The sequence below is a fragment of the Stenella coeruleoalba genome (genome assembly GCF_951394435.1).
Source record: "Stenella coeruleoalba genome assembly, chromosome: 3".
Classification (NCBI taxonomy): Eukaryota; Metazoa; Chordata; class Mammalia; order Artiodactyla; family Delphinidae; genus Stenella; species Stenella coeruleoalba.
Window position 1 is genome coordinate 76,631,827 of NC_137148.1, and position 25,510 is coordinate 76,657,336.

A 25,510-nucleotide genomic window follows, 5' to 3' on the forward strand; every position below is an offset into this window, starting at 1 on the left:
TTACATCTTTCTGTATGTAAGCTCATCATGATTAAATTCTTCTCAGCTCTGGAAAAGTAGAAAGTATCCTTTAAGCAATGCACTTACCTTTGCTGCTCTCTTTATACAGACCCTTCATAAATAAAGCCAATCCAAAACCTATGATGTCTTCTAACTCCTCAAGGGGTGTTGACTTAAAAGCCTGGATAGCTTTATCATATTCACCAATAGAACTAAGAAGCAAAACATAACTTACTTTTAATATCAAAAATCATTTTGGCTTATATCATCAAAATTCAGAAATATTATTATACTAAAGCTCTTTTAACAACTTAACCTACTTCATCTATCAGTGTTAAAGCTGTAGAAAAGCCTCATATTAAAATAGAAGGCGTTATCACTTATTTCAAACAGGATGCACTAGGGGGATTTAACTTCACACTTTTAAATTATGTGTGAAAATGAACAGTTCTGCTGAATTACAAACTGTTTTTTTTAACAAACTTGAATTAAACTCTGTTATAAAAATAATTTCAAGTTGACTTTGATATAGAACTCTAATTTTTTAAGCTTAATATGTTAGTTAAATATTACCCTATGAGCATCTTTGACAAGCTTAGCAAGTCATAACCAAACTCAGCCTTCGGGTAAACTGTTTATCTGCACATCCATGTTTTTGGAGGGCATATAGATACACTAAAATCCCACAGACAAAACTATACATTATCTTTTTGGTATTTAATAGGAATAAAAGTAAAAATTGTTATACATGATACTAAAGTAGAATGCTTTTTAATAACAACAAAATAAAAAAACGTGTTTTGTTTACTTAAAAATGAAGAGAGGCTGCCACCACCTGGAACAGACTCACTGAACCTCTGAGACTCTGATTTCTGGTATCTATCACTATAATCAGAAACTGCTTCTATTTTTAAATCTTTTTCATAAAAGAAAAATCTTTTCATAAAATCTTTTTAATCTTGGAGGTGTGGATGGGAGCTAAAAATATAGGCAATATTTGCTTCTAAAATTAATTTTATGAAGGTGAAAGAATTTAAAAATCCATTAACTCAACTTTTGATAAATATTTAATGAAGGGAAGAGGACTAGATAAATATTTAATGAAGGGAAGAGGACTACCTTAGATTGTTTATGGATACATACATGTATTTTTTTAATTAATTAATCTAATTTGTTTATTTTTGGCTGCACTGGGTCTTCGTTGCTGCGCATGGGCTTTCTCTAGTTGTGGTGAGCGGAAGTTACTCTACGTTGTGATGCACATCCCTCTCACTGCAGTGGCTTCTCTTGTTGTGGAACACCAGCTCTAGGCGCACAGGCTTCAGTAGTTGTGGCATGCGGGCTCTAGACCGCAGGCTCAGTAGTTGTAGTATACAGGCTTAGCTGCTCTGCGGCATGTGGGATCTTCCCAGACCAGGGCTCGAACCCGTGTCCCCTGCATTGGCAGGCAGATTCTTAACCACTGTGCCACCAGGGAAGCCCCCCATACATGTATTTTTAAAGTATTTTTTTTAATGAACACTATCTTCAAACATTTGATAACTTCTGTAGAGAAAAGAATGGAACTAGAGAAGGGCACAAGGGGCTTCAACTTTATTTGTAACTTTTTTTTTGAAAAAGAAACCTGAAACCTATTAGCAGAATTTTAAGATCTGTTATATCTGAATGGTGACTATTCAGTAAATTATGCTCCATACTCTATTGCTATGTTTTGCATGTTTAATATATTTCATAATAGAAACAAATTAAAAAGAAATCAGATGACCTATTTTCAATGGGAGGTATAAATTTTCTTCTAAAACAGTTACATTATATGAAACATCTAACTAAAGAGAACAGAAACTTTGCTCCATACAGTTTCTTACAACAAATGTTGGAACTGACAGAGCTCTATCAACTCCTAAACACAATGATTTAAAAGAATTAAAAGGAGAAGCAATCAAAACAGGGAAAATTTTCTGTCTGTAGATATGATTCAGTTACACGGTTATAAAAGAAACGAACTGGCTACTTCCGATTTCTACTATGTAGCTCCTTAAAAGATGTAGGTACTAATCCCAAAATATCAAACTATAGTTCTAATAATGTGTTTCAAACTGGAACATTCAATTTTGGGGCAGCTCTCAATTTGAGGAATGCCTCCTTGAGCCAAAAGTCTTCCTCCCATTAACACTCCTACTGTCCCAACCGAGTCCTATCCTCTGAAACAATTGGTTTCCAGCCTATTTTTTTTTTTCAGTCTTTTTTTTGAAGTCGGGAAGTCTTCGAGACTCTGAAGAAAGTGATATTGCTCCCTCCCCACCCCCAAAATGCACACATACAAAAATTTTTGTGTACTATCTCAAAAGGGTTTCTGGACCCTTAATCCCACCCCCAGTTTAAGAATATACATCGAATCAGAATAAATCGAATCCTCTTCCAATTAACTAGGCTTCTACTATTAGAAACAGTAACTACCTCTCCTGTCTAGTTCACAAACATCAGTTCTAAACCTCACAAGTGTCCTCACAAAGGACACTGGGACTAGGGGTCATTACAGGGACAGTAAACTGTTAACACAGCTTGGTACAGTGGGAATGATGTATCCTGGGGGAATGTCATCATCGTACTCATTCATACACAACCCGCTACTCTGGAAACTGGTCATCACCTCACTAGCCCCACAGCTTTCACCAGAAAAACCTGTTAGGTTCATGGAATTAATGGGAAAAAATATGCTTACCATAACAATCTGCCATAATTTCTTATTGTAACATTATAAGCATCTCTGTCTTCTGCAGTCTGTAACAACAAAATTGCCCTTTAAAAAAAGGACAAGGTATTTTAAATTATCTACGTGCAATAGCATTCTTTTACTCTTCCTCCTTAACTGAATCTACAGATTTTTGTTTTCTTCATTTAATTCTACTAATTATTTAACTAGTTCCATAACAGCTTATTTATATTTTATTAAACTTGTACCACAAAAGCACTTAATAGATTTTAGATTGTCAGGAAAATAATAAAAAGTGACCTCTTAATAAGAGAAATTACTTACCATACTTGAGCTTTAAATATTCCAAAGATTTTAATCTAAACATGGGGAACAACTGGGTTGATGTTTTAAAGTTTTGACATATTTGAAGTATACAGAATTTGAAGTACATAGTACACTCTTAAAATTATTTATATACTAGAAGTTTGAGGTAGGAAGCCAAGAAATTGAGTGCTTTCATGTACGTTTTCCTGCTACATACAGAAAGATATTTAGGCAATAATGAATTCAGAGAAGGGAATGAGTCATCAGGAGTCCCAAGAGGCTTAAAATAAATACAACAACATGCTGACAGCCCGTATTTTTACCTTCTCATGCTCAGTCCCCTTTGGGCAAGCAGGGAAATGTCTCAACAACCAAAGCAGTTGGATATTTAATGACTTTTTTTTTTCTGTTAAAGATTAGCCAGGGAGAAATAGCCAAGAAAAGCTTTTAATGCCCCTGTTGTTACATGAAAAATAAAAATTTGCCAGAGAAGTCTAAAAGACAGTATTACAGAAACAGTATCATATTAAAGACTGTACCTGTGGTTAGATTTATACCTAATTTGTAATTTCAAGTCTCAAATACTTGTTTAAGGAGAAAACAACAGTGGTGATCAGTCAAGAAAGAGTGGTGTATACCCAAGTGACTATAGAGTTGCCATTTTAAGCAAAGGTATAACCAGTGTTACACTCACAATATTTGTGATTATAATGTATACCGAAAAAAGTAGCAAGCATTCTAAAGCTGCCTAGTTTTCTCTGTTTAAAAATCCTGCTCACTGTTGTATCCTAACAAATTTCTATTTTCTTCATTGGTAACTTTATTGTAACGTTGAAAGAAATAGAATTGTGGGTTTTCATAAACCTCTCTCCACATACACCTGGCAAAATAACTTCTTGATTATACAGCCTCCAGTACCATCTAGTGATTACTTCTTTAACTACAGAGAGATCCATCCAAGGATGGCAAAGCATTTGGGACACCTCGATTATTTATTATCTGACAAGGCTTCTTCTAAACATTTGTTTATTTAGATTTAGGGCAGTGATGTGCCTCAGAGGTTAGGCAATCAGGTCTTTTAACTTTTCGTCTAGTACTCATGAGGTCAACAGTGATTTTCTTATTCACAGATCGATTAATTTTTTTTTTAATTTTTATTTATTTTTGGCAGCGTTGGGTCTTTGTTGGTGCGTGCGGGCTTTCTCTAGTTGTGGCAAGCGGGGGCTACTCTTTATTGCGTTGCATGGGCTTCTCATTACAGTGGCTTCTCTTGTTGTGGAGCACAGACTCTAGGTGCATGGGCTTCTGTAGTTCTGGCATGCGGGATCAGTAGTTGTGGCTCGCGGGCTCTAGAGCGCAGGCTCAGTAGTTGTGGCGGACGGGCTTAGCTGCTCTACGGCATGTGGGATCTTCCCGGACCAGGGCTCGAACCCGTGTCCCCTGCATTGGCAGGCAGATTTTTAACCACTGTGTCACCAGGGAAGCCCCACAGATCAATTAATTTGTAGAGAATAAAACTTCAAGTTGATTTCATTTCCTCTCACTCTCCCGGCTGGTCATCTCACTCAAGCACACTGTCCTTGTTTCTTCAATATACCAAGTCCACTCCTGCTTCAGAGCACTTGTTCTTGCTGTTCCTTCTGCCTGGAATGCTCTTTCCCTGATAACCAAACGGCTTGTGGCCTCGCTTCATTCAGGTCAGGCCTTAATTGCCTCCTTAGGAAACCTACCTCTTAAACTTATCTCAAATTTGCTGCTTGCCTCTCTAGTGTCTAGCCCTTTACTTCGATTTTCTTTCCTAGCAAGTGTTACCATCACAGATGTTTATTAGCTTACAATGCGCCTCCCCTCCACCAGAACATGAGCTCCATGAGAACTGAGCCTGTGTTTGTTTTAACTCACTGCTAAATTGCCACTGCCAAGGACACTGCTTGACACATAGCAGTTTAACAAATATTTACTGAATGAATAAATACGATATGGTAGACATTAAAGTGATTCAAAATAACATGTAATTTTTTCTCATGCCTTAAATCTCATTTCTTCTCTGAATAAACACATGTCTTTAATAATAAAGCGAGACAAACTGTAAAGGGACAGATTTTTCTAAAACCTGAGAGGTTTTCTGGTTTGGTTTTTATTTTTTTTCTCTCTCTGTCTCTCTTTTCCTCTCTTTCTCTCAGGTTGAGCAACAGAAATGAAAATATAGCTGAAAATTTAGAACTGTATCTTTTCATATACAAAATGTAATAATAATAAATAATGAAAGATCAGGAAAAGAATCAGAACATTTTATTAGTACCTTCTTCATGAAAATGAAACTATATCTTAAAAAGGCCAACTGACAAATAAGGACCACATTTCAATTAAAGGGAGCCTTTACCTCTGGTATGCATCTGCTGCTTCCTTCTTCAGTTGTAGATGTTCATTTAAGTAACCCAACATTGTGAAAGCTGGAGCATAATTCTGAATTCTTTCTGGAAATCCAAAAATATCTTTTCTTTGCATGTGCATAATGGTTGTGTTTGTAAAATATGAGTTTTATTTTCAACATTTTAAACACTAGATTATTTCCTGAGGTCATGGGCATTGCTAAGAATAGTAGTCTGATTTTATCCTGACTATAAAATACCAGTAATCATTTCAGAACTCTTTTAAATTACTGAGTAACATCTATAGTGACATATGGCTTCTACTTATGTTTTAAAGTTTAAACACTTTTTTATTCCCAAAGGTATAACAATTTGAAATCATAGCTCATGTTAAAACGGGTCATTTGAATTGTAAGGAAATCCAGTTCTTTGGCTAGTCACTTAAACCTTCCTGGGATTAAATTTAGCAACAATTTCTCTTGGTGGTTCTGTTCCAATTTCTATGTATTTTTTAAAAAATTCAGTACTGTACTCTAGAAACAGAAGATGATTTGGGCACTTTCAGTGTAGTATTTTGAATTCTAATGTCAAAAAACATCATATATCATCTACTAACGTGCAAAGGAGAAAAAAACACATCTGATCAACTTGTGTTGGGAAGCAAGCCTTCAAATCTCTTAAACTGTTTAACAGAGTAGAGTATAATCACATCTTATGTGATGGTTAGGTTCTAACTGTCAAAGCATAAGGTAAAAATCACACGGTTAAAATGATTCCTGCAAAATTCTTAGGTCATCACACAAGGAGAAGGTCACCAAACTGAGTCAAATTAAGAGGAGACCCATAACCTTCATCCACTCTCACCCTGAGGCCAATGGTCAGCAGGACAAATGATTTATCTGCATTTTCTCTTGTCCCCCCTCTCTCTTTTCTGCTTCTAAATTAATATTTTTTTGGTCAAGCACATATAATTGAATTTGTTAAATGAATATATGATACGGCTCCACTACAGACTCAAAAACCTAGCTATTTATAACTGTCAGAGACTGTTTGTTGTTCTAGGTATCTGAATTTTGCAGACAGCTAAAAATTTACCTCTTTATGTAAACCCTTCACAAATGTTTCCCATTCTGTAAGGAAACCTATCAATAAAATTTCTGATCATACACTTTCTCAGAGGCTCTAGGTATTCATTAGAGTCATTCATTTGGGCACACTGCATAACATTTTAACGTCCCGAAGTGCTGATGTTTATAAATGAACTGCCTTCTGCTCAAGTGCCCCAGGCTCAATGCAGGAAGAGTATTACCATCCTGCATATTACAATGATGAGGCATTTTCTCCTCTGCTTTTCAGTTTATCTGATTCTTCATATTATTCAACTGTCAATATTACTGCTTAAACGACTTGCTTCTTTATTAGAATTTTGTTGAGGGATAAATAAGATGCTAGTGAAACTAATATTTCTTGAGCATCTAGGATATGCCAGGTACTCTGCATAACATTTTATATGTATCATCTCATTAAACCCTAAGCAATAGATACTTTCACTCTTGGATTATAGGTAGGAAAACTAAAATTCAATTTGGTAATAAGCCCAAGGTTTCATCATGGCTACTAAGTGGTGGAGCTGAGACTACACCCAATGTTAGTTTTATTAAGGAAGAAAGTTATTACAATAGATGGCTAATTAAATTTCACCATTCTGTCCTTTTCCTAAGCCTAAACATTTCCAGTATGTTGAAGAAAGATTAGGTGTTAAAGTGGGACGTTAAAGGCACTGGGTTTGGAACTTAAAGCATATTACCTCATTGAATTCTCACATCTCTGCAACCTCAGTATTATTATCTCTACTTCCCAAGATTAACAGAAGTTAAGGCAAGTAAAATACTTGGCCTAAGACTGCAGAGAAAGTAAACAGCAGAGCTAGAACAGCAGCAACTCAGGACCATTAGGCTCCAAAATGCTTCCTACTACAACATGGAAATCACTTCTACCTTGAATCAATAGGTAATAACAATTTTCAGCACTCTTCAAAAATCTTTAGAAAAGTTTAAAAAGCAGAATACTTGGCCGTGGGGGGGAAAGGGCAAATTCATGTCTTAAGGAGCTAATATTTAATTTGGAATTAATTTTAAATTTAATTAATTTAAATTCTTTAAATTATCTCAACAATTCTTCATGTATCTTGCCATTGTATAACAGGTGCCTTACCTGTGTATTTACTCAAAACCACTTGTGCTGCTGGAATTGCATTCATCTGGAGGATGTTGTACTGGTACAGCTCCGTGTCTCTGTTGCTTTTATCTTGCAATGTTGTACAGACCCAATACGCATAACCTATTGCTCCCTCCGTCTGTAAAAAGGCCAAAATTAACAAGTAGACACAGGGTAATAAATCTCCCAAGAAAAATTAAGAAATGAAACAATGTACTTCAATACAGTAAATATCACATCTTAGTCTTCTAAGTCAACTGGTAAGTGCCTTTAAATAAAGGGTCACTATGATACAACACAGCTAAGAACATATTTAAATCACTTGCTTCAAACCTAAGTAGAAGAATCAAGCAGGATAAATAAAGGGGAAAAAACAGAGCCCCTCCTGATGGGTTGGTTTGCTTCTTCTCAGCATCATTTCCATAGGTCAAACAAATAATTACCAATCAAAAGAATTCTAAAACACTTTCATAAATAATCGAGAAATGTCAACCAAGTCTAGTATTTATCTCATTTTTTTTTGTATTAATAGTTAACTCCTTTTTATTGCTTAGCATTCCGTAGGTATGGACATACCAGTTTGTTTGTTTTTTTAACATCCTTATTGGAGTATAATTGCTTTACATTGTTGTGTTAGTTGCTGCTGTATAACAAACTAAATCAGCTATAAGTACACATATATCCCCATATCCCCTACCTCTTGCGTCTCCCTCCCACCCTCCCTATCCCACCCCTCCAGGTGGTCACAAAGCAGAAGCTGATCTCCCTGTGTTATGCGGCTGCTTCCCACTAGCTATCTATTTTACATTTGGTAGTGTATATATGTCCATGCCACTCTCTCACTTCGTCTCAGCTTACCATTCCCCCTCCCCATGTCCTCAAGTCCATTCTCTACATCTGTGTCTTTATTCCTGTCCTGCCCCTAGGTTCTTCAGAACCTTTTTTTTTTTAGATTCCATATGTATGTATTGGCATATGGTATTTGTTTTTCTCTTTCTGACTTACTTCACTCTGTATGACAGACTCTAGGTCCATCCACCTCACTACAAATAACTCAATTTTGTCTCTTTTTATGGCTGAGTAATATTCCATTGTATATATGTGCCACATCTTCTTTATCCATTCATCTGTCGATCGTGGTTTGTTTTTAGAGTCTCAGTTTCTATTCTACATGACTACTTCATCTATTGAATCCCAATGTCATTTCTTCATCAGCTCTTTAATGACAGTTCAATCTGTTTTTTAAGAAAGAATGAAGAGTAGGGACAACTGCTATCATTAACATCTGATACCACTATGTATTCAATTTCTCAAGAAGGACAGTACTTTATTCATTAATGAATCCTGAAGAATGCTCAAATTCTTACGTGCATACTGAGTTCTGTAGTGTGCCTGAAGAGATCCATGGTGTCATAACTTCCAACTGTCTCTGCAATTAGAGCCTATAAAAGGAAAAGGGAGGCTCTTAATGTGTTTAAAAGGACTACTACTACTACTATTACTACTACCACTACTCCTACTAACAATAATAATAAATGAAACTCTTTGGAGGAACCAAAGGTTTACTAGCTGTGCTTAAAAGCAAAGTTAACTTCTTTTTCAATCTTGGCTACCGTATTCCCATGGCTCAGAGGACCAGAATGACTTGTTAAATTAGCCCTTAAGCTGACAGATGCTTGCAGAACTCCATTTGCAACCAGGGAGTTAGTGAAATAATCCACGTAAAATTCCTCAGAACACTGATAAAGCTATGCTACCTCCTCCCTTCCCTCCCCCCAATCTATTCATACTGGTATTTGTCTGGATTAGAGTTGTTAACCACAGGGTCCCCTCAGATTCAACTGGAAAGCTTTTAAAAAGGAGATCCTCTCCCCTAGAAATCTAGCTTCCATAGATCTGGGTAGAGTCTCATCATGTTCATTTTTTAAAACTGCCTCAGGATTTTAAATATTATATCTATGCCACTGACTTCATAGATTATGTGACAGTTAAAATTACTTTCAAGCTCATCTATCTTTTATAAGAAAGCAGGGGGTTTTTTTTAGTTATCATACATTACTAATTAAGATATTAATATTAAGCCGCACTCTATTGTTACCATTTTAATTAAATCTAATTACCTCCTGAAATAAATTATTTTTAAGAACAGAAATAATTTAAAAATAAGAAAAGGGACTTCCCTGGTGGCACAGTGGTTAAGAATCTGCCTGCCAATGCAGGGGACATGGGTTCGAGCCCTGGTCTGGGAAGATCCCATAAGCCACGGAGCAACTAAGCCCGTACGCCACAAATACTGAACCTGCGCTCCAGAGCCCGCGAGCTACAACTACTGAGCCTGCATGCCACAACTACTGAAGTCCACGCTCTGCAACAAGAGAAGCCACCGCAATAAGAAGCCCACGCACCGCAACGAAGAGTAGCCCCCACTCGCCGCAACTAGAGAAAGCCCACGTGCAGCAATGAAGACCCAATACAGCCAAACATAAATAAAATTTAAAAAATAAATAAATAAAAATAAGAAAAAAAATACTTAAGTGACTCTGATGAGCAACTCAGACCTACTGACCTACAGCAGTGCTACTCAAAGTGAAGGCCCTGGACCACCAGCATCGTCCTCAGTTGGGAGCAGTTATAAATGCAAATTCTCAGGCCCCCTAGGTCCAAAACCTTACATAGAGATTAGTGTAGTAATGCCACTGCTCCCAGATGCTACCACAGCTAAGGGCAACAGGAGTTTGCCTTTCCTAACTTTGCATGTTTCACCGATTAACTAGAATCAGACCCAAGAGTCAAAGTATAAGAGAAGATATCTAATCCCTGATTAATGATTTTCTAATAGGGATGATGCTCCCACTAGTCTCTGAACTGAAACAATCAACCACTTACTAATTTATTACAACTTCTCAACTAGACAAGACCTTGGAGGCCACTCAGGCCAATCTCCTTCTTTTTCGGGTAAGAAAAATGAAATCCAGAAGTGATATGTTAAGATAAAACAATTAGTAAGTGACAGACTCAGACTAGTAACCTGATTCCTATTTGGCAGTACAAAAATCTAAACTTTGCTGGGCGGGGGTGGGGGGGGGGCACTCATAAACAAGTACCAGATCAAATATGAAGATTTTACAGAAAATGAGAAAACATAATCAAAATGATCTTGTAAATGTTCATTTTTTTGATAAATGTATATTAACAGAGTTCTAGGTTTATTTTTTAAGAATAATAATGGCAGAATGATGGTGTTCAAAGCCCCTCAAATCAAAGCTTAATCATTACAAGCTGTATGACCTTGGGCATGATACGTGGGATCTTTTAGCTTCAGCTTCCACACACAAAGAGCCTAGCACAGCAACTGGAACAAAGTAAGCCCTCAAATGCTATCATTATTATCAGTGTTGTTTATATTGACACGTTATTTATACCACTTTCTATTAACATGTTAGTTATAAAACAGATTATTAATAACTATATGTTATATATCTTACTTGTCCAATCCAGCACATTAAATAAGATGGATCAAGGGATTGAGCCATTTTGAAAGCTTCATGAGCTTGCTAGGAAAAAAAGGCAAAAAATAACAAGCCATTTTATAAACTTTATATTAAAGCATTTATATTTAAAAAGCATAAGAGAATAAGAAAAGCCAGACTTGTAAACAAAAATACAAATGAACCTAAAACTTCACTGTTTAAGCACAATTGGCAATGCTTACAACTATGTCTTAAATATAGTCCTGAAAGAGTCCCGGATTCAACAGATTTCTCTACAGGCTTAGGGATTCTGGTCCTCAATGAAAGGGCACTGTAGGTGTCTACCTCATAGCCTGCAGAACTTTGAACGAATTACCCATCTATTTGCTAAGCCACAGGTCTGATGGAAATAATTAGAGAAGGCTGAATCTATTCCCCTCTCTTGGAGCTCAACTGGGAAGATAAAAACTACCAACAAGTGAGGTCTGAGACCTGCTACTGGGTGAAAGGAGTGGTCAACATAAATCTGAGCTAAACAGGAAACTTTCAAGTTACCCCACTTGGACACTTTAAATCATATGCTTTTTTTTCTGCTACAAAGAATAACTTATTATACGCTGCTTTGTATTGTTTTCCCAATAATCTATCTATGTGTGGCAGGAAACAGTCTTTTTTTCTCATAAGAAGGTAAGCTCATGGACAACAACTGCACCACACTACCACAAAACCACATTCGTAGCTTATTAACTAAGACTTATGTTTGTTTAAATTTTAAAAAAATATTTTCACATATTTTAAGATCCAAATTAATATTTTTCTTCATTCTATTTACAATCTTCTAAAGCAATCTCTGCAGTGACTTCACGTATCCCTGAGAATACCACTGAAGCTATTTTAAAAGGATGATATTTAATATACTGGCTGAAACACAAAACAGTACAGATGTGCTATTATATATAGATTTGTGGAAACTTCTAAACATGACCTATAAACATGCTCCCCATTACTGTAGTTCCAATTCTCTATATACAACTCTTCACGTATGACAATTTACACCGTGGCATGTAAAGGGATTAATATCTGCTAAAGCCAAATCTAAATTACCAAGCAAAGGTTAAATTTAAGTTTCTAGAGAGTACTAATAAATGCCCTTACTTCATCACCCCGCCCCCAACACAGCCTACATGGGACTCCTCTTAACGTGTAAAAGATAAAAAGAAACACACCAAAAAAAAAAAAAAAAAAAAAAAGAAACACACCCAAATAATTCATAACAGAATTATTTTAATCTCCAAATGAAAAAAACAACATAATTATAAAACCAGAAATTTCTTGTGACATGAAAAGGGAAATCTTACACATTCATTATTCAATATAATAAAGTGAATGCTATCAATGATCTAGCATATTAGAGAGCATGCTGGATAGATAACAATGTGCGAAGTATTTCTCCACAACAAGTTAAGCTATTATGAAGAGGACATATATAGAAAATGTTCTTTACTTTTAATAGGACAAAACAGACAATATATGTACCTCAATCTTTTCATTTGCAAGGTATAACACTCCCAAGTTGGTCCACGCAACAGCATTCTAAAAAACACATATACAAAATTAGGTCCCTTGTCTACATAGCAGTCTCAGAAAATCATTAACACTAAATTTTGAAGTTATTTTGCATAGACAGAGACACGTAACACTCACAATTTGTTCTGATTGGATTGATTTGATGAAACAGTGCTGAGCAAGGGCATAATTTCTAATACCTGAAAAATACAGATTTCAATAAAACTGAACTTTACTGCCTGAAAACAGGCAATCTTCTAAAAATATTGAAGTGTTACTCAATTCTTACCACTGTAACATGAAACTACACCAAGAGCATTCCAGTATAAGTGATTATTACTGTCAAGTCTCACAGCCTTTTTCAGACACTGAAAAGTAAAAGTAGATAAATTTTTCTCAGAATATCAGCATTTATATCAAGGTAAGTGTGGTTTTATGTGAAAACACTACAGAATTTACTTTATCAAAAGCATCTTTCAGAAAAGCCCTTAGTTTTTTTAAAAGTTTATGAAAAATTTCTCAAAACCATACATGCAAAGATTTCTCCAATAGCTCCTGAAGATCATTCGACTTGCTGCCTGTTTCTGCTAGATGTTGTGCTTGGCGATAATAATTAATTCCAAGATCACACCACGTGTTAGATGTAGACATCAGTTTTAATGCACGACCATAACACCTATAGAAATATAAAAGTGAATGTTATATTGTGTTATGATGTTCTAATTCGATTTGAATGTCATCCACTGGCAATCATTGTAAATTACCTTCCTCCAAGATGGAGGAGCTCATTTTTCTTTAATACTTGTTTTCCTTCTTTCTGACCTAGGAGGACTCCTAAGACACTAACATTCACTTTAGATAGTGAGACAGCATACAGACTGGTACAAGCATCCCCAATTAGCTTCCAAAGGCAAGACACATCAGCTCGATGTTGCAGAGCCCTAAAAAAAAGAAACGGTGTGATTCTTACAAATTATTTCCAAAACGTATGGCGTTTATCTCCCTCACTACTACATACAATTAAAACAGAAAAAGTATACATACAATTTTGATTTAGTTCCTTAGCTAAATGCAGCAAATGCTTTACTGAATTCCTTCTAGCCATCTTATATCTTATCACCTCCTTATTATGAAGAAAGGAAGAGGGGAAGGAGAAGAAATTGACTATTTTAAGTGACAGAAACTTTGCAAACATTTCTTTGGTACTCTTTATCATTTTTCTTAGAAGCAGCAGAAATCACATAAATAAATCAATAAATTTTCCAGGACCAATTTACCTTTAATACTGAATTTTTTAAATTATGCTTTTTGTGTTTGTCTATTTAAACAAAAAGCAAAGCAGTAAAGTTGGTAACTGTCTCATAGTTGATTATTATAAACTTAAGTTTTGCTTGAAGATCTTCCTTCACATATTAAAAAAAAAAGGACTAGTAAATATAAAATATATTTGGTAGTCCAAATGATTTTTACTCTCTGAGATCAAGAATACCAAAAATCTAAATATGAGAATGTGAAAAACCGTATTTATTGAAGCAAGAAAGACTCAGTGGACAAGCTCAAAAAGTAAATAAAAATATTAATTACGGTGATAAAGGGCACTTCTTTTTAGAATGAGAAAATCTCAGTTATTCATTTCTCTTCACTTTTCTCTTCTCAAAATCTTACAAATAAAACACAGCAATTTCTCAATTAAGCCAAGTCTCGATAATCAGCTATCACAAACAGCTATGTTGCTGGCAGATGGGCAAGCAGATGGAACATTTTTCATAGCCTTTTCTACTCATGGAGTCCAGCCAAAAATCATTTTTCAATGTCTTCCTGAGAAACAAGATTAATTACTGCAGTCATCACTGAAAGCCCACTGTGAGGATCAGGAGGAAGGACACTATTTGTAGCTCTTTTGCCTAAATATCTTAGTGTAATTTCTAAACTTGACAGCAGGAAAGAAGAAAACAGAGAGGAAAACAGAAAAGAAAACACTGGCAATTTTAGCAACCTAAACTCTTATCTCCTTTTAAGTTCAATAAAAAATAAAATATCTGTAAAGTGAAATAACTTCTATCACCCTTACACTAGAACTGTGGTAGTGTGAACTTTAAGTCTAGAAGTAAAGTAAATATAAATGTGGGAATATCACTTTAAAAGTTTTGTATACCTCCTCATAATTAGTTGTGAGTGTTATCCAGAACAAAATTTCCCAGACTCAGAAAGGCAGTATTTGTAGCTGAAGTATCATCACTCAAAGGTTCACATTTACCCTTAAATACTAGTTCAAACAAATTACACCCCTCTTCACAATACCTTCCTTTGGAAAGAGCTATATGTATTACATAAGACTTGAAAAGTAGCAATAAAAATCAGTGGGAGAAAAGAATGAAGTTTTCATTTCAGATTTGGTTCATGCTCAAAGCAAAGGAATTCTAGAGCAAGCAAATCAACACAACACACAGGAGACGGCAAGTAGGGAAAGAGAGGAAGTGAAGCACAAGAAAGATGTTTAAGAGCAAAAAAATTTAATTCTATGTCTAACTTGAGTACTTTTTAGTCATCTATCACAAATAACACTTCTACCTAACTAATGAATTTAGTTCTATAAAATAACCAGATTTACTGAAATCTTTCTGATTTATTTCTTGTTATTTGACATCACTTCTTCTCCTACACAGATTCTCTCCAGGAGCAATCAGATTGCTCATCTCCCTTCACCTTCAGCCCTACTAATTAGTCTAATTAGTCTAAAATGGGCCCTGATCACTGAATGTAAAGCCTATTGTGCACCTGAAGCCCCATTTTCCAATCAGTTCCAATTAGAGATACTTGCATCTCTAGGTCTCCTGAAAGAGAACAATAACACGTGGTACCCAAGCTGCTGCTCCACTAGCTGACTGCTTCTTCCCTCCCATCCTTCTCTATGCTTCCAGCATGTCAGCTGCTAAAAGCAAGAAATTGTATCTGTTCCCCAGTGCAAAATTAATACAATATGTATGTTACAGAATTAACTGACTAGTCTGTTACTCTTTTTTATGTTTGAGATTCTGAATAATGATTGCTATAGCTAACAGGATAAACAAAGCATGATTTCCTAAAATTGGCTTTATTATATAATACTAAGAAAATAGACTCATAAATAATGATACTAACCGAGTAAAATATTCCAGTGCTTTCTCTATGTAGTCTACAGCTTTTCCATCAAGATAATCAACTAGAGCTGCTTTTGCCATCATGAGATGGCATTCACCCAAACCTAAAATCAGGTAAGTTTGTAGTTGTTAAAATATGTAAAAGAAACACTGAGAATGAACATCAAATAAATTCATTGGTGTTATATTACAGCCACTTTCCAGAAAACAAAACTTAATGGTATTTTATAAAAGTTATCTTAAGCATGGTCTTGATGCATTTATTAAAGAATTCAAATGTCAGGGTTCTGCTGGAGTAAACATGTACTAAAAGATAAAAACTATCTATGGAACCTAAGAATTTCCTTGATTTTGGACAAATTACTTACCTCTTAAAATCTTAGCTTTGAAAATGGGGATATTACCTAATAATATCTAATATGATGCTACTTGCTATCATATTACTATTTATTAGGTTGTTGTGAAACAAGATTTGACCTCTTTATATTCAAAACTATGTAGCAAACTATACTATCAAAATTAAATGAAACAGCAATTTCCTAAAGTGGCCAGTAAACATGTAATAAATGTGAGTTCTCCTTCTCTTAAGGAGTTTTATAAAAAAAAATTTTAAAAAGGGTTTCAAGGCCTAAGTTACATGTCACTTAAAATATACACTATTTCTGAATTAAACCCCCCACTGTTTCTTTAAAAAGGAAAAAGAGGGAAGCAAATATAATGAGCTCCAGGTTTTTTTAATGGTTAGAAGTAATCATTAAAAAATTAATTAAATATGGATGGTGGTGTTTTACTTTAAATTACCAAAAATAATTTTTTAAGAAGGAACAGGTATCTATAAAGGAACTAAAATTAATTTAGATAATTACAAAACAATGCAAGTTGCCTCTAAAGTTCAAAAAGTTTAAAAATGAGATTCTATAATTTACAAAGTAACTAAAAGGTATTATGATATTCTGAGAATATAGTGAATTAATTATCAAAATATAAGAGCAGTGAAATTCTTGTTTTAGAGATCCGTTTTTAGATCCCACAGCTATCATACTACTTATCTAAAAGCTAAATCTCTATCATATTACTATTTATTAACTGTTATGAAACAAAATTTCATCTTTCTATATTCAAATCTATATAACAAGCTATACTATAAACAGTTCATACCAGACACTTGCTGTTGACTAAAGAAGTCCTTTTCAAGTTACTCGATACATTTAGAAATTTATTCAAGGATTTTATACTTCAGTATCACAAAAGACAAAGGAGCTATTAAAGAGAAATTACCTTTCAAAGCAGGCACATAATCTTCTTTCTTTTTAATGATCAGCTGGTATTGAGCTACCGCCTCTTTATATTTGCCTAGGATTTGCTGTATTGCTGCAACCTTAAACACACTGTATGTGGATTCGGGGTTCAGCTCACTGGCTTTTGTGAAGGATTTCAAGGCTGTTGTATAGCCACCTCTGCTTAAATATGCCTCTCCTAATGACTCCCAACAATTGAAGTCCTTTGGGTCTGCCCTCAATGCTGCCTGTAAACTAAAATTTCAAGAAAGAGTAAGAGAACTAAAAGTAATAGAACTACTTCCATATCTGAAAGAAAAATACAAAGTAATTTAACTGAATCACACATATCCATGGTTCCTCCTATGGATAAAAGTGAAAAACCGTATTTATTTAAAGCAAGTATACCTGTTCCTTTTATGACATGGGTTTTTTCATACTAAGAAATTTTATTGTAATTTTAGAATGAATAAAAACAAAATAAATTTTTGAAGAAATGCTCACCAAAATTTCTTTCCCTGGACTATGTAGGAGAACTCCAGTTTCCTATCCTACCAGAATAGGTATATATCTCAATATGCCTCATCACAGTCTATAAGCCCCCACCAAGCCTCCTACCAAAACAAAAATATGAGAGTTGAAAAATAGGAACAACAGGCATGCTTTAAATTTCTGATCAGATTCCAAAGCCATGAAAAAATTTTAAATGCCTGTATTCTAGGTATTAACATAAATCAGAACAACTTTGACTCAAACATATTTTCTTTACATGGTTCAAACCAAACTATTAAAAATGAGCTGCTCCATATGCCCTTCAAGCTGCCAGTGTCTCCCCTTCCCCAAAACAATGCTTGTCAGTGGGAGAACAACAAAGATATTAACCTTGGTTTTTTATCATTCCTTAAATTTCTATTGAGAACCTGCTATATACATGATACTATTAAGACTTCACTTCCCTGGACGGCTCTCTCCTTAACACAAGGACATCAGTTAATGCAATTTTGTAATTCCAGTGCCGTGCAGATAGTAAGAACCAATGAACCATAAATAAATTTTGCTATTTCTTCCCTTGAAATACAACCTGGTATGAGGCAACTTATAAGTTCATTTTGGATATAAATGGAGTTTAATTTAAGGAACGATTAGGTTGTCTATCAGATGTTAAATATAGAAAGGTGCCTTACTCAGCCACTGCTTGAGAATGTTGACCAGCTTTTAAATAGTATAGTCCTCGCCTAAGCCAGGCCCATTTTGCCGCTCCAGCACTTGCCTTTTGAGTGACTGTTGTTAGGATAGCTAAGGCAGTTTCCTAATAAGAAGAAAAGACTAGTATTAGAGATATTAAATATTATAAAAATACTGAACACTTATGTAAAGTAAACAGATATATTTTCATTTACCACTTTTGATTTTTTAAACTTACACTGGTATATACTGAACCACACTTTCAACATTAAGTAATTTAATATCTGCCAATAAAAAGAAAATTTACTCTATAAGCAGTGGCAGAAATATTTCTATAGCATCTACAAATAAAAATTAAAAAATAACTTTCAAGTACACATATAAAAATATTTCTATTTCTATACTCAGGATTAAAAAAAAGACAAAAGTGTTTAAATTATTAGACATACCATCTCTTCAAGCTCTACACTTAAGTCAACTGCTGCAGCTCCAGATTCAGCATCAGTGTCATCTAATTCAAAAGCTTTCCTGTAACATCCACGGGCTCTGTTTCTATCTCCTACTACATCCCTGTAATAATGACCTAAATAGCAGAAAACTTTGCCCATGTATGTATCCAGTTTGGCAGCCTGAAAAATAAAAATTGATAATAACAGAATATTAAAGTTTGTTTGGATGGGTCCCTTTAAAAACACAAAAGATAAATACACAGATTTAAAAAAATAAATAAATATACAAAAATATGCCAAAACATCCTTTAACGTAAGATTTAAAGCAGACATGAAAACTGGCCATCACCGGTTACAGAAAACAAACAAATATAAAAATACTATTTCTCTGCTAAAAGAAATGCGAAATTAGAGTTATTATTTCATCAATCTGTTTCTAAGAGTCAAGCTAGGAATGTAAAACTTCTAGCTGTTACACATCTAAAATATAAGAAGTTAAACACGTAGAAGTATATAAGACTCACATGGCAATAAAAGTACAGTGGAAATTACCTAAAAACAGTATTGTTTTCCAAAGGTACTGATGTCTCATTTTCTATAACACATGTTTCTTAAATTAGTAACTTTTACATTTTTATGATTTAATTTTCTCCTTGAAAACCCATACAACATTCTCACAAAACCTTATGTGTGAGAGATGAAACACAAAAAAAAAATCAGTAAAGGGTAATTTTAAGTACCTAACTTATGTGATTATTAGATTTGATTTCATAATGAATCCATTTCAACTAAGAACTAAATAGCATATGTTACCTTTAGAAAATGGGTAAGAGCCTTTGTTTTATCTTTTCTTGTTTCTTCACCCATAGACCAATATGTTAACCCAAGTTGGTAATGATATTCAGCAACTTCAGCATCTTTCTCAAGAGCTAGCTGAAAACTAAGTCACAAAAGGGAAGAAAGGAATATTCAGATAGATAGATAGATAGATTAAAAAAAAAAATAGGAGACACCTAGTTGGAACAATCAAAGTTTGACTTATTCAAGGATGGTAAATTAGAAGCAAGTCATTACTTTAGGATATAGATCATGAGAAAAAAAAAAGATTAGAAGAGGAAACCAAACTTAAAACCAAACATTATATGTGCTTACTGAACATTATGATCAGCTAATGAGATTTCAAACCCATCATGAAATTTTCTATAGTTATGCCAAATACATTTCTTATAGTTATACCAAATACATTTCTTAAAAATACTAAGGCTTGGGGCTCCCCTGATGGCGCAGTGGTTGAAAGTCCGCCTGCCGATGCAGGGGACACGGGTTCGTGCCCCGGTGTGGGAGGATCCCACATGCCGCGGAGCGGCTGGGCCCGTGGGCCATGGCCGCTGAGCCTGCGCATCCGGAGCCTGTACTCCGCGACGGGAGAGGCCACAACAGTGAGAGGCCCGCGTACCGCAAAAAAAAAAAAAAAAACTTAGGCTTACAAAGATCAAATTTATGCAAAACAAGATCTTTATCAAACCCATTCATTTTGAATTTTTCAAGAAATATTAAATTAAGATAGGACTAGGTTTATGAGCAATCTAAATACATCCTTACCATTTTTCTGCTTGTAGATATTCCTTTTTGGTAAAATGAATCAAAGCCTCCAGGGCATGAGCTTCAGCTAGGTCAGGGTAAGAAGAGAGAAGGTCTTCCATAATCTATAAAGTACATATCTATCAATTCCATATCCAGATAAAAATAACTTTTAACTTAAAAAAAAAACCCTCAGTTTAAATGAAAACACCAACCTTTGAAGCTTCATCTAATGAGCCTTTGTTCAGATAGGCCAAGCCTTTGAGAACCAAAAGTCCTGGGATATTATTTGCATCAGAAACCTAGAAAATAATTGTAAAGAATTGCTATAAATCTCCTACAACACAATGCAGCAATGTTTTGCTTTAACTAAAGAATGACCATGGTATAAAGACTTAGAGGACCTGATTTCTATCACTATTAACACTTTCATTCTTTGCAATCTTATTAAAGAAAATTTCAAATACATTAAAAAATTAGAGAACAGCATAATGAACCCACATGTACTTATCATCTAGTTTCAAAATTATTAGCTCAAAGCCAATCTTTTCTCATCTATACCTCCACCCATTTCACCACACTCCTGCTTAGATTACCCCAGAAATTATAGCTTTTCATCTGATAGTTTAGTATCTGTATCTAAAAAATACGTTTATTTTTAATAACATAATCATACTACCATTATAAACACATAAACAAAACCAACAATACATCCTTAACATCATCAAATAATTAACCAGTGTTCAAATTTATCAGTTGTCTCATAAAATATTTAAAGAATTTGTTTTAATCAAAATCCAAATAAGGTACATACATTTCAACTGGCTGATATGTCTCTTAAGTCTCTTTTAATCTATAGGGTTCCCTTCCATCTCTTTTTTTCTCCCTTAAAATTTAACTGTTGAAAAATATGGGCCACTTTCACAGTTTCTCAGAGTCTGGCTCTTGATGATTGTATTGTCATGGTATTGACATGTTCCCTGGTCCCCTGTATCTTCTATAAATTAGTAGGTCTAGACCTTTGATCTGATTCAGGGTTGATGTTCTGGCAAGAATACCTCATGTGTACTTGCACCTGGTTATGTCTAGTTGTCTTTTTTTCTTGTGAAGTTAAGCAGCCATTGATCCTCAATGCCTAGATCTATTAATTCATTATGGACTGCAAAATGGTGATTTCCTAATTCTATCATTCCTTCTTTCCTTATTCGATGGCATACTTCAACAAAGAGAAATTTCCCCTCCTCTATCTATTTGATCATTCTGAGGAACAGTTCATAAAGGAAACATAGGATAAATACCTCGATTTTTTCCAATTGGTTCCTTAGCATCCTTCAAAGATTCACTTTACTGAGGATGATTTGTTGATTTTTTTTGGTATCATCATTAACACATGGATTTAAACTTAAATGATGTGCTTTAATCTACTGCAGTTACTACTGCTCAAACCATCCCCTCTTTAGCCAGTAAAAATCAATTCATGCTAGTTCCTGAGCACTTCTGACATAATTCTAATAGCCTTTTATGGTTTCATTGGTTTCTAGCATTATAAGGTGTCCTGGGCTCATCTTGTACATTTTCTGTCTCAGACTTGGATTCTACCAGTTCTTCAAGGCACTTTTCATTTGGTTTTTGTTTTTTGTAAAAAAAAAAAAGAGTATGGAAAGACCTCTCCAAAGCATTCACCCAAAACACACTATTGGTGGAAGCCAAGTATTGAGAGAAAACAAGAAAATAAGATATCTGTTCTTGAAGGAACCTGACAACTGTTCTAATTTTAAAGAAAAACTATGAAATGCAAAGGCTTTTGAAACATAAAAAACAATGATTTTTTATAAAAATTCAGAAATCTGCAATATACTGAGTGATATAATTTTAATTTTACACCAAAAATAGCCTTTATCTGAAAAATATCTTTATATTGTTAAAGGCGCCATGTTGTTATAATTCATAATTTACTAGTTTTTGCTAGGGAATTTCAAACTGCTTGAATCAAAAACAGTAAGAAATCAGTTTCCTTCTTAAATATCAATCTTTCTCAGAGTGTTTTTTAAGTTGAATAAAACAAGCAACATTCTCTACCATGAAGCTACAAGTGTCCTTAATAATTCTTGTCAATAATCTATGAAATATTTTCTGGAGAGAAAAATTTAGAATACCAAATTAATAATAATCAAGTATTGATAACCCAAGAGGGCAAAAAGAGAAAAGGAGAATAAGAGCAAGAACTAAAGAAAGAAATTGCATTATATGAAGAACATTGTAAGTACTTAAGCAAGAGGCAAACAAATAACTTTAGGAGTTTCCAAAAAGTGCAGAGGTGGTGAATTCAAACCTCTAACACAAAATTTTTGTAAGTAAATATTTGTGGTAAGCAGAGAGTGGTTGATGCCTGGTTGACCGAAAACTAAATAAGGTGAAGGGAAAAATGCAATGATGAGACTACCTGATCAAGAGTACGAATTGCTTCCTCTGAAGATTCATAATCTGAGAGTTTAATCAAAGCCTCTGCTTTCAAATGAAGACAAAGATTCTTCTGATGAAGATTGCCACCAGACACACCAAGATTATCTATGTTCTTCAGAGCTGACAAAATTAAGGACATCTGAATGAAGACAATCATATCACTTCACTTTTTTTTTTTCTTTTTAAGGGTAACATATAACAAATTGTAGATATAGTAAGAATAAACTGTCAAAACAATATACATGAAGAATAATTCAAAGCTAAATATAAATTCTTCCCTGAACTCTTTATGAAAATATCTGAATTTGAAACAGAATAGATCTAAATTTAAAACCTCCATCTTTACGTAACATATAATAAAACTGAACATCCTGAAACACAACAATGGCTGTCTATATCTGCTACATAATAGAGGTTAACCCTTATCCAAAGCATCTGTCACAAAAATAGCACATTAAGGATAATGGAAGGGAAAAGAAGCTGAATTAGGATGAACCAAGGTAAACTGTTTCCCAACTGCAGAGGCAAGGTCACCAGCCAGGCCAAGAGCAGTGCATCATTTCTCTGATTTCTTACCCCACACCTGACCTACATGAGCACATGCAGATAGGCTCTAAGATACCTCTCCTTGTCCATTACCTACATTGAAGGAATCAAGAATCTATGTTAGAGTGAAGGTCGCAGGTCACACAAGAAGCTTCCCTGTTACAAAGACAGAGCATCACCACACAAGCTTAAACTGACTTTGTCAAAATTCCAAGTGTAGGAAACCTTTGATAAATACTCATTGTTGGTTTAAAAATATAGTAGTAGACATGCACACAGACTTGGTGTGTTTTTTTTTTTAACCTCCTCAATGAAATTTAAATTAGTTGGTAACTTAAAATACAAAATAAAGCACCATTATCATTCTCCTTTAAGATGAAAAGAAACAGCATTGGCCACCCTGGAAGATGTCAAGAATACCTTGATTGCATGAAAGAACAGCTTCCTTAGGTTTATGCATTCTGACTTGGGCTTCTGCCAGATGATACCATCCAGCTGTGCAGAGAGGGCTTTCCTTTAACCCTAAAAGGATAAGAGTAATCACAAAATCCAAGGTTTCCATTACGACTGAGATGAATGGCACCACAATCCACTCCCCAGATCAGACTCCTCCCCGCTCCCTTGTAGTCCATATCTAATCAGTCACAAAGTCACATTGATTCCACGGCCCACCACTTCAGGTCAGACCTCCATTATCTATCCCAGATCAATGCAAGTGCTTGCCATCTACACCAATTCATTCTATATACTGTGGCCAGAATATTTCTAAAAATACAAATGGGATTATGAAATTCCCCTACTTAAGACTGCGCTGGTTCCCAGCTGCCCTTTGGATAACATGCAAACCTCTTAACAAGGTTTGCAAGGCCCCTTTCCAGCCTCAATTCTTGTCCCCTCCTGCTCCCATACTTTATTTTCAAATCTTGCTGAACGATCAGGAGTTTCCTGAACACTAGCTTTTCTCTCACCTCAGGCTATTTCAACTCTTGGCCTAAAATGCTCCTCCCGCTGCCAGGCTTGTATTTGTCATTCAGACCTCAATATGAAAGAGAGTTCATCCAGAATTGTCATACCTGATAAGACTAAATTAAAGCCTCCTAAGCATGAAGATAGCATCCTTATTTTACACGGAGATAGTATCCTTATTTTACAAACGAAAACACTGAGACACACTGAGACACAAAGAGTTTAATTAACTTTCGTAAGGTCTTGAAATTAGTGAGTGGCAGAGTTGGAATTCAAACTTAAGCAGACTCCAGAGTATGTAAGTACATTTTTTTGCTTCTATCCTAAATATATATATTCCTTAAAGAAAGGCCCAAAGATAAACGCCTGCTAACAACTATACCTCATGTTATACGTTGCACACTGAACACTCACCTTCTGTTAAGTTCCTAACAGCACCTTCGTACTTTTTGTCTTGTAATGCTTTAATGCCTAAACCAATGAGACCTGGACCACTTTTTGAATCCATTTCCACTAATCTACAACAGTACTGTTCTCCCTCATCAGTAAGGCTTCCTGGAATTAAAAGAAAAAGTTATTAGCATACATATAACAATATGTGCCAACACCTGTACACTTAAATCCCAAGAGCTGTCTTATGCATACACTTCCATATCTTGATTCCAGGAATTTGAAACTTAAATAGACCAACAAATGTAGAAAATATTAACATCTCATAAAGAAAATGATGTTCCTCCTTCTTCTTCAATACCAGAAGTAGAAACCACTTTACACACAGCAGTATGGGTAAACCGAACTTGCTGTCGTACTCAAGGGTTTCAAGCAAGAAACCTACTGCTACTTGCCACAAGGCTAAGACTCAGCGCGCTGCATGCCACCGGGTCTCCCTTTGCTATTCAGCAATAAGAACTTTGGTTGTTAGATGAAGGAATCCCTGTCAAAGGACAGTATCTTTGCCAACCTCTCTCCCTGGACAACAACGTGCTGCTAGAGATGCGGCAGCCAAGATGCCAGATGCAGTGGACTCTTCCAGCAGCCCAGAATCAAAAGACAGCCTACTCAGCAGGATACTGAACAAAGACTTAGTCACATTCTTCTTAAGTTTACATTCAAAACTTTCTTTTCCTATATAAGTTAACAGTTAGGCTTATGTAGTAATCATCCAATGCCTACATTTTGAGTTTATTTTGGTAAAAAAAATTAGTTTAGAAAACACTGTAGGTTCTGTTATATTGTATTTCCATTTTCTCCAACCTCAA

The 25,510-nt window shown here is 34.9% G+C and overlaps 1 protein-coding gene across 3 annotated transcripts in view; it reads right to left on the reverse strand.

The window, feature by feature from the left end:
• SKIC3 (SKI3 subunit of superkiller complex) overlaps positions 1-25,510 on the reverse strand; it is an 88,862-nt gene that overhangs the window by 35,471 nt on the left and 27,881 nt on the right. For all 3 annotated transcript variants that reach the window (XM_079917643.1, XM_079917642.1, XM_079917644.1), the window contains exons 10-30: positions 24,666-24,806; positions 23,706-23,807; positions 22,720-22,859; positions 20,492-20,578; positions 20,298-20,401; positions 19,509-19,635; positions 18,696-18,875; positions 18,246-18,370; positions 17,063-17,316; positions 15,786-15,888; positions 13,409-13,585; positions 13,176-13,320; positions 12,934-13,012; positions 12,783-12,844; positions 12,615-12,671; positions 11,094-11,162; positions 8,976-9,050; positions 7,606-7,747; positions 5,403-5,496; positions 2,723-2,800; positions 88-212 (exon numbers count right to left, since the gene is read on the reverse strand). In XM_079917643.1, coding sequence (XP_079773769.1) covers positions 88-212; positions 2,723-2,800; positions 5,403-5,496; positions 7,606-7,747; positions 8,976-9,050; positions 11,094-11,162; positions 12,615-12,671; positions 12,783-12,844; positions 12,934-13,012; positions 13,176-13,320; positions 13,409-13,585; positions 15,786-15,888; positions 17,063-17,316; positions 18,246-18,370; positions 18,696-18,875; positions 19,509-19,635; positions 20,298-20,401; positions 20,492-20,578; positions 22,720-22,859; positions 23,706-23,807; positions 24,666-24,806 — 2,466 coding nt within the window. The remainder of the gene's footprint in view (positions 1-87; positions 213-2,722; positions 2,801-5,402; positions 5,497-7,605; positions 7,748-8,975; positions 9,051-11,093; positions 11,163-12,614; positions 12,672-12,782; positions 12,845-12,933; positions 13,013-13,175; positions 13,321-13,408; positions 13,586-15,785; positions 15,889-17,062; positions 17,317-18,245; positions 18,371-18,695; positions 18,876-19,508; positions 19,636-20,297; positions 20,402-20,491; positions 20,579-22,719; positions 22,860-23,705; positions 23,808-24,665; positions 24,807-25,510) is intronic.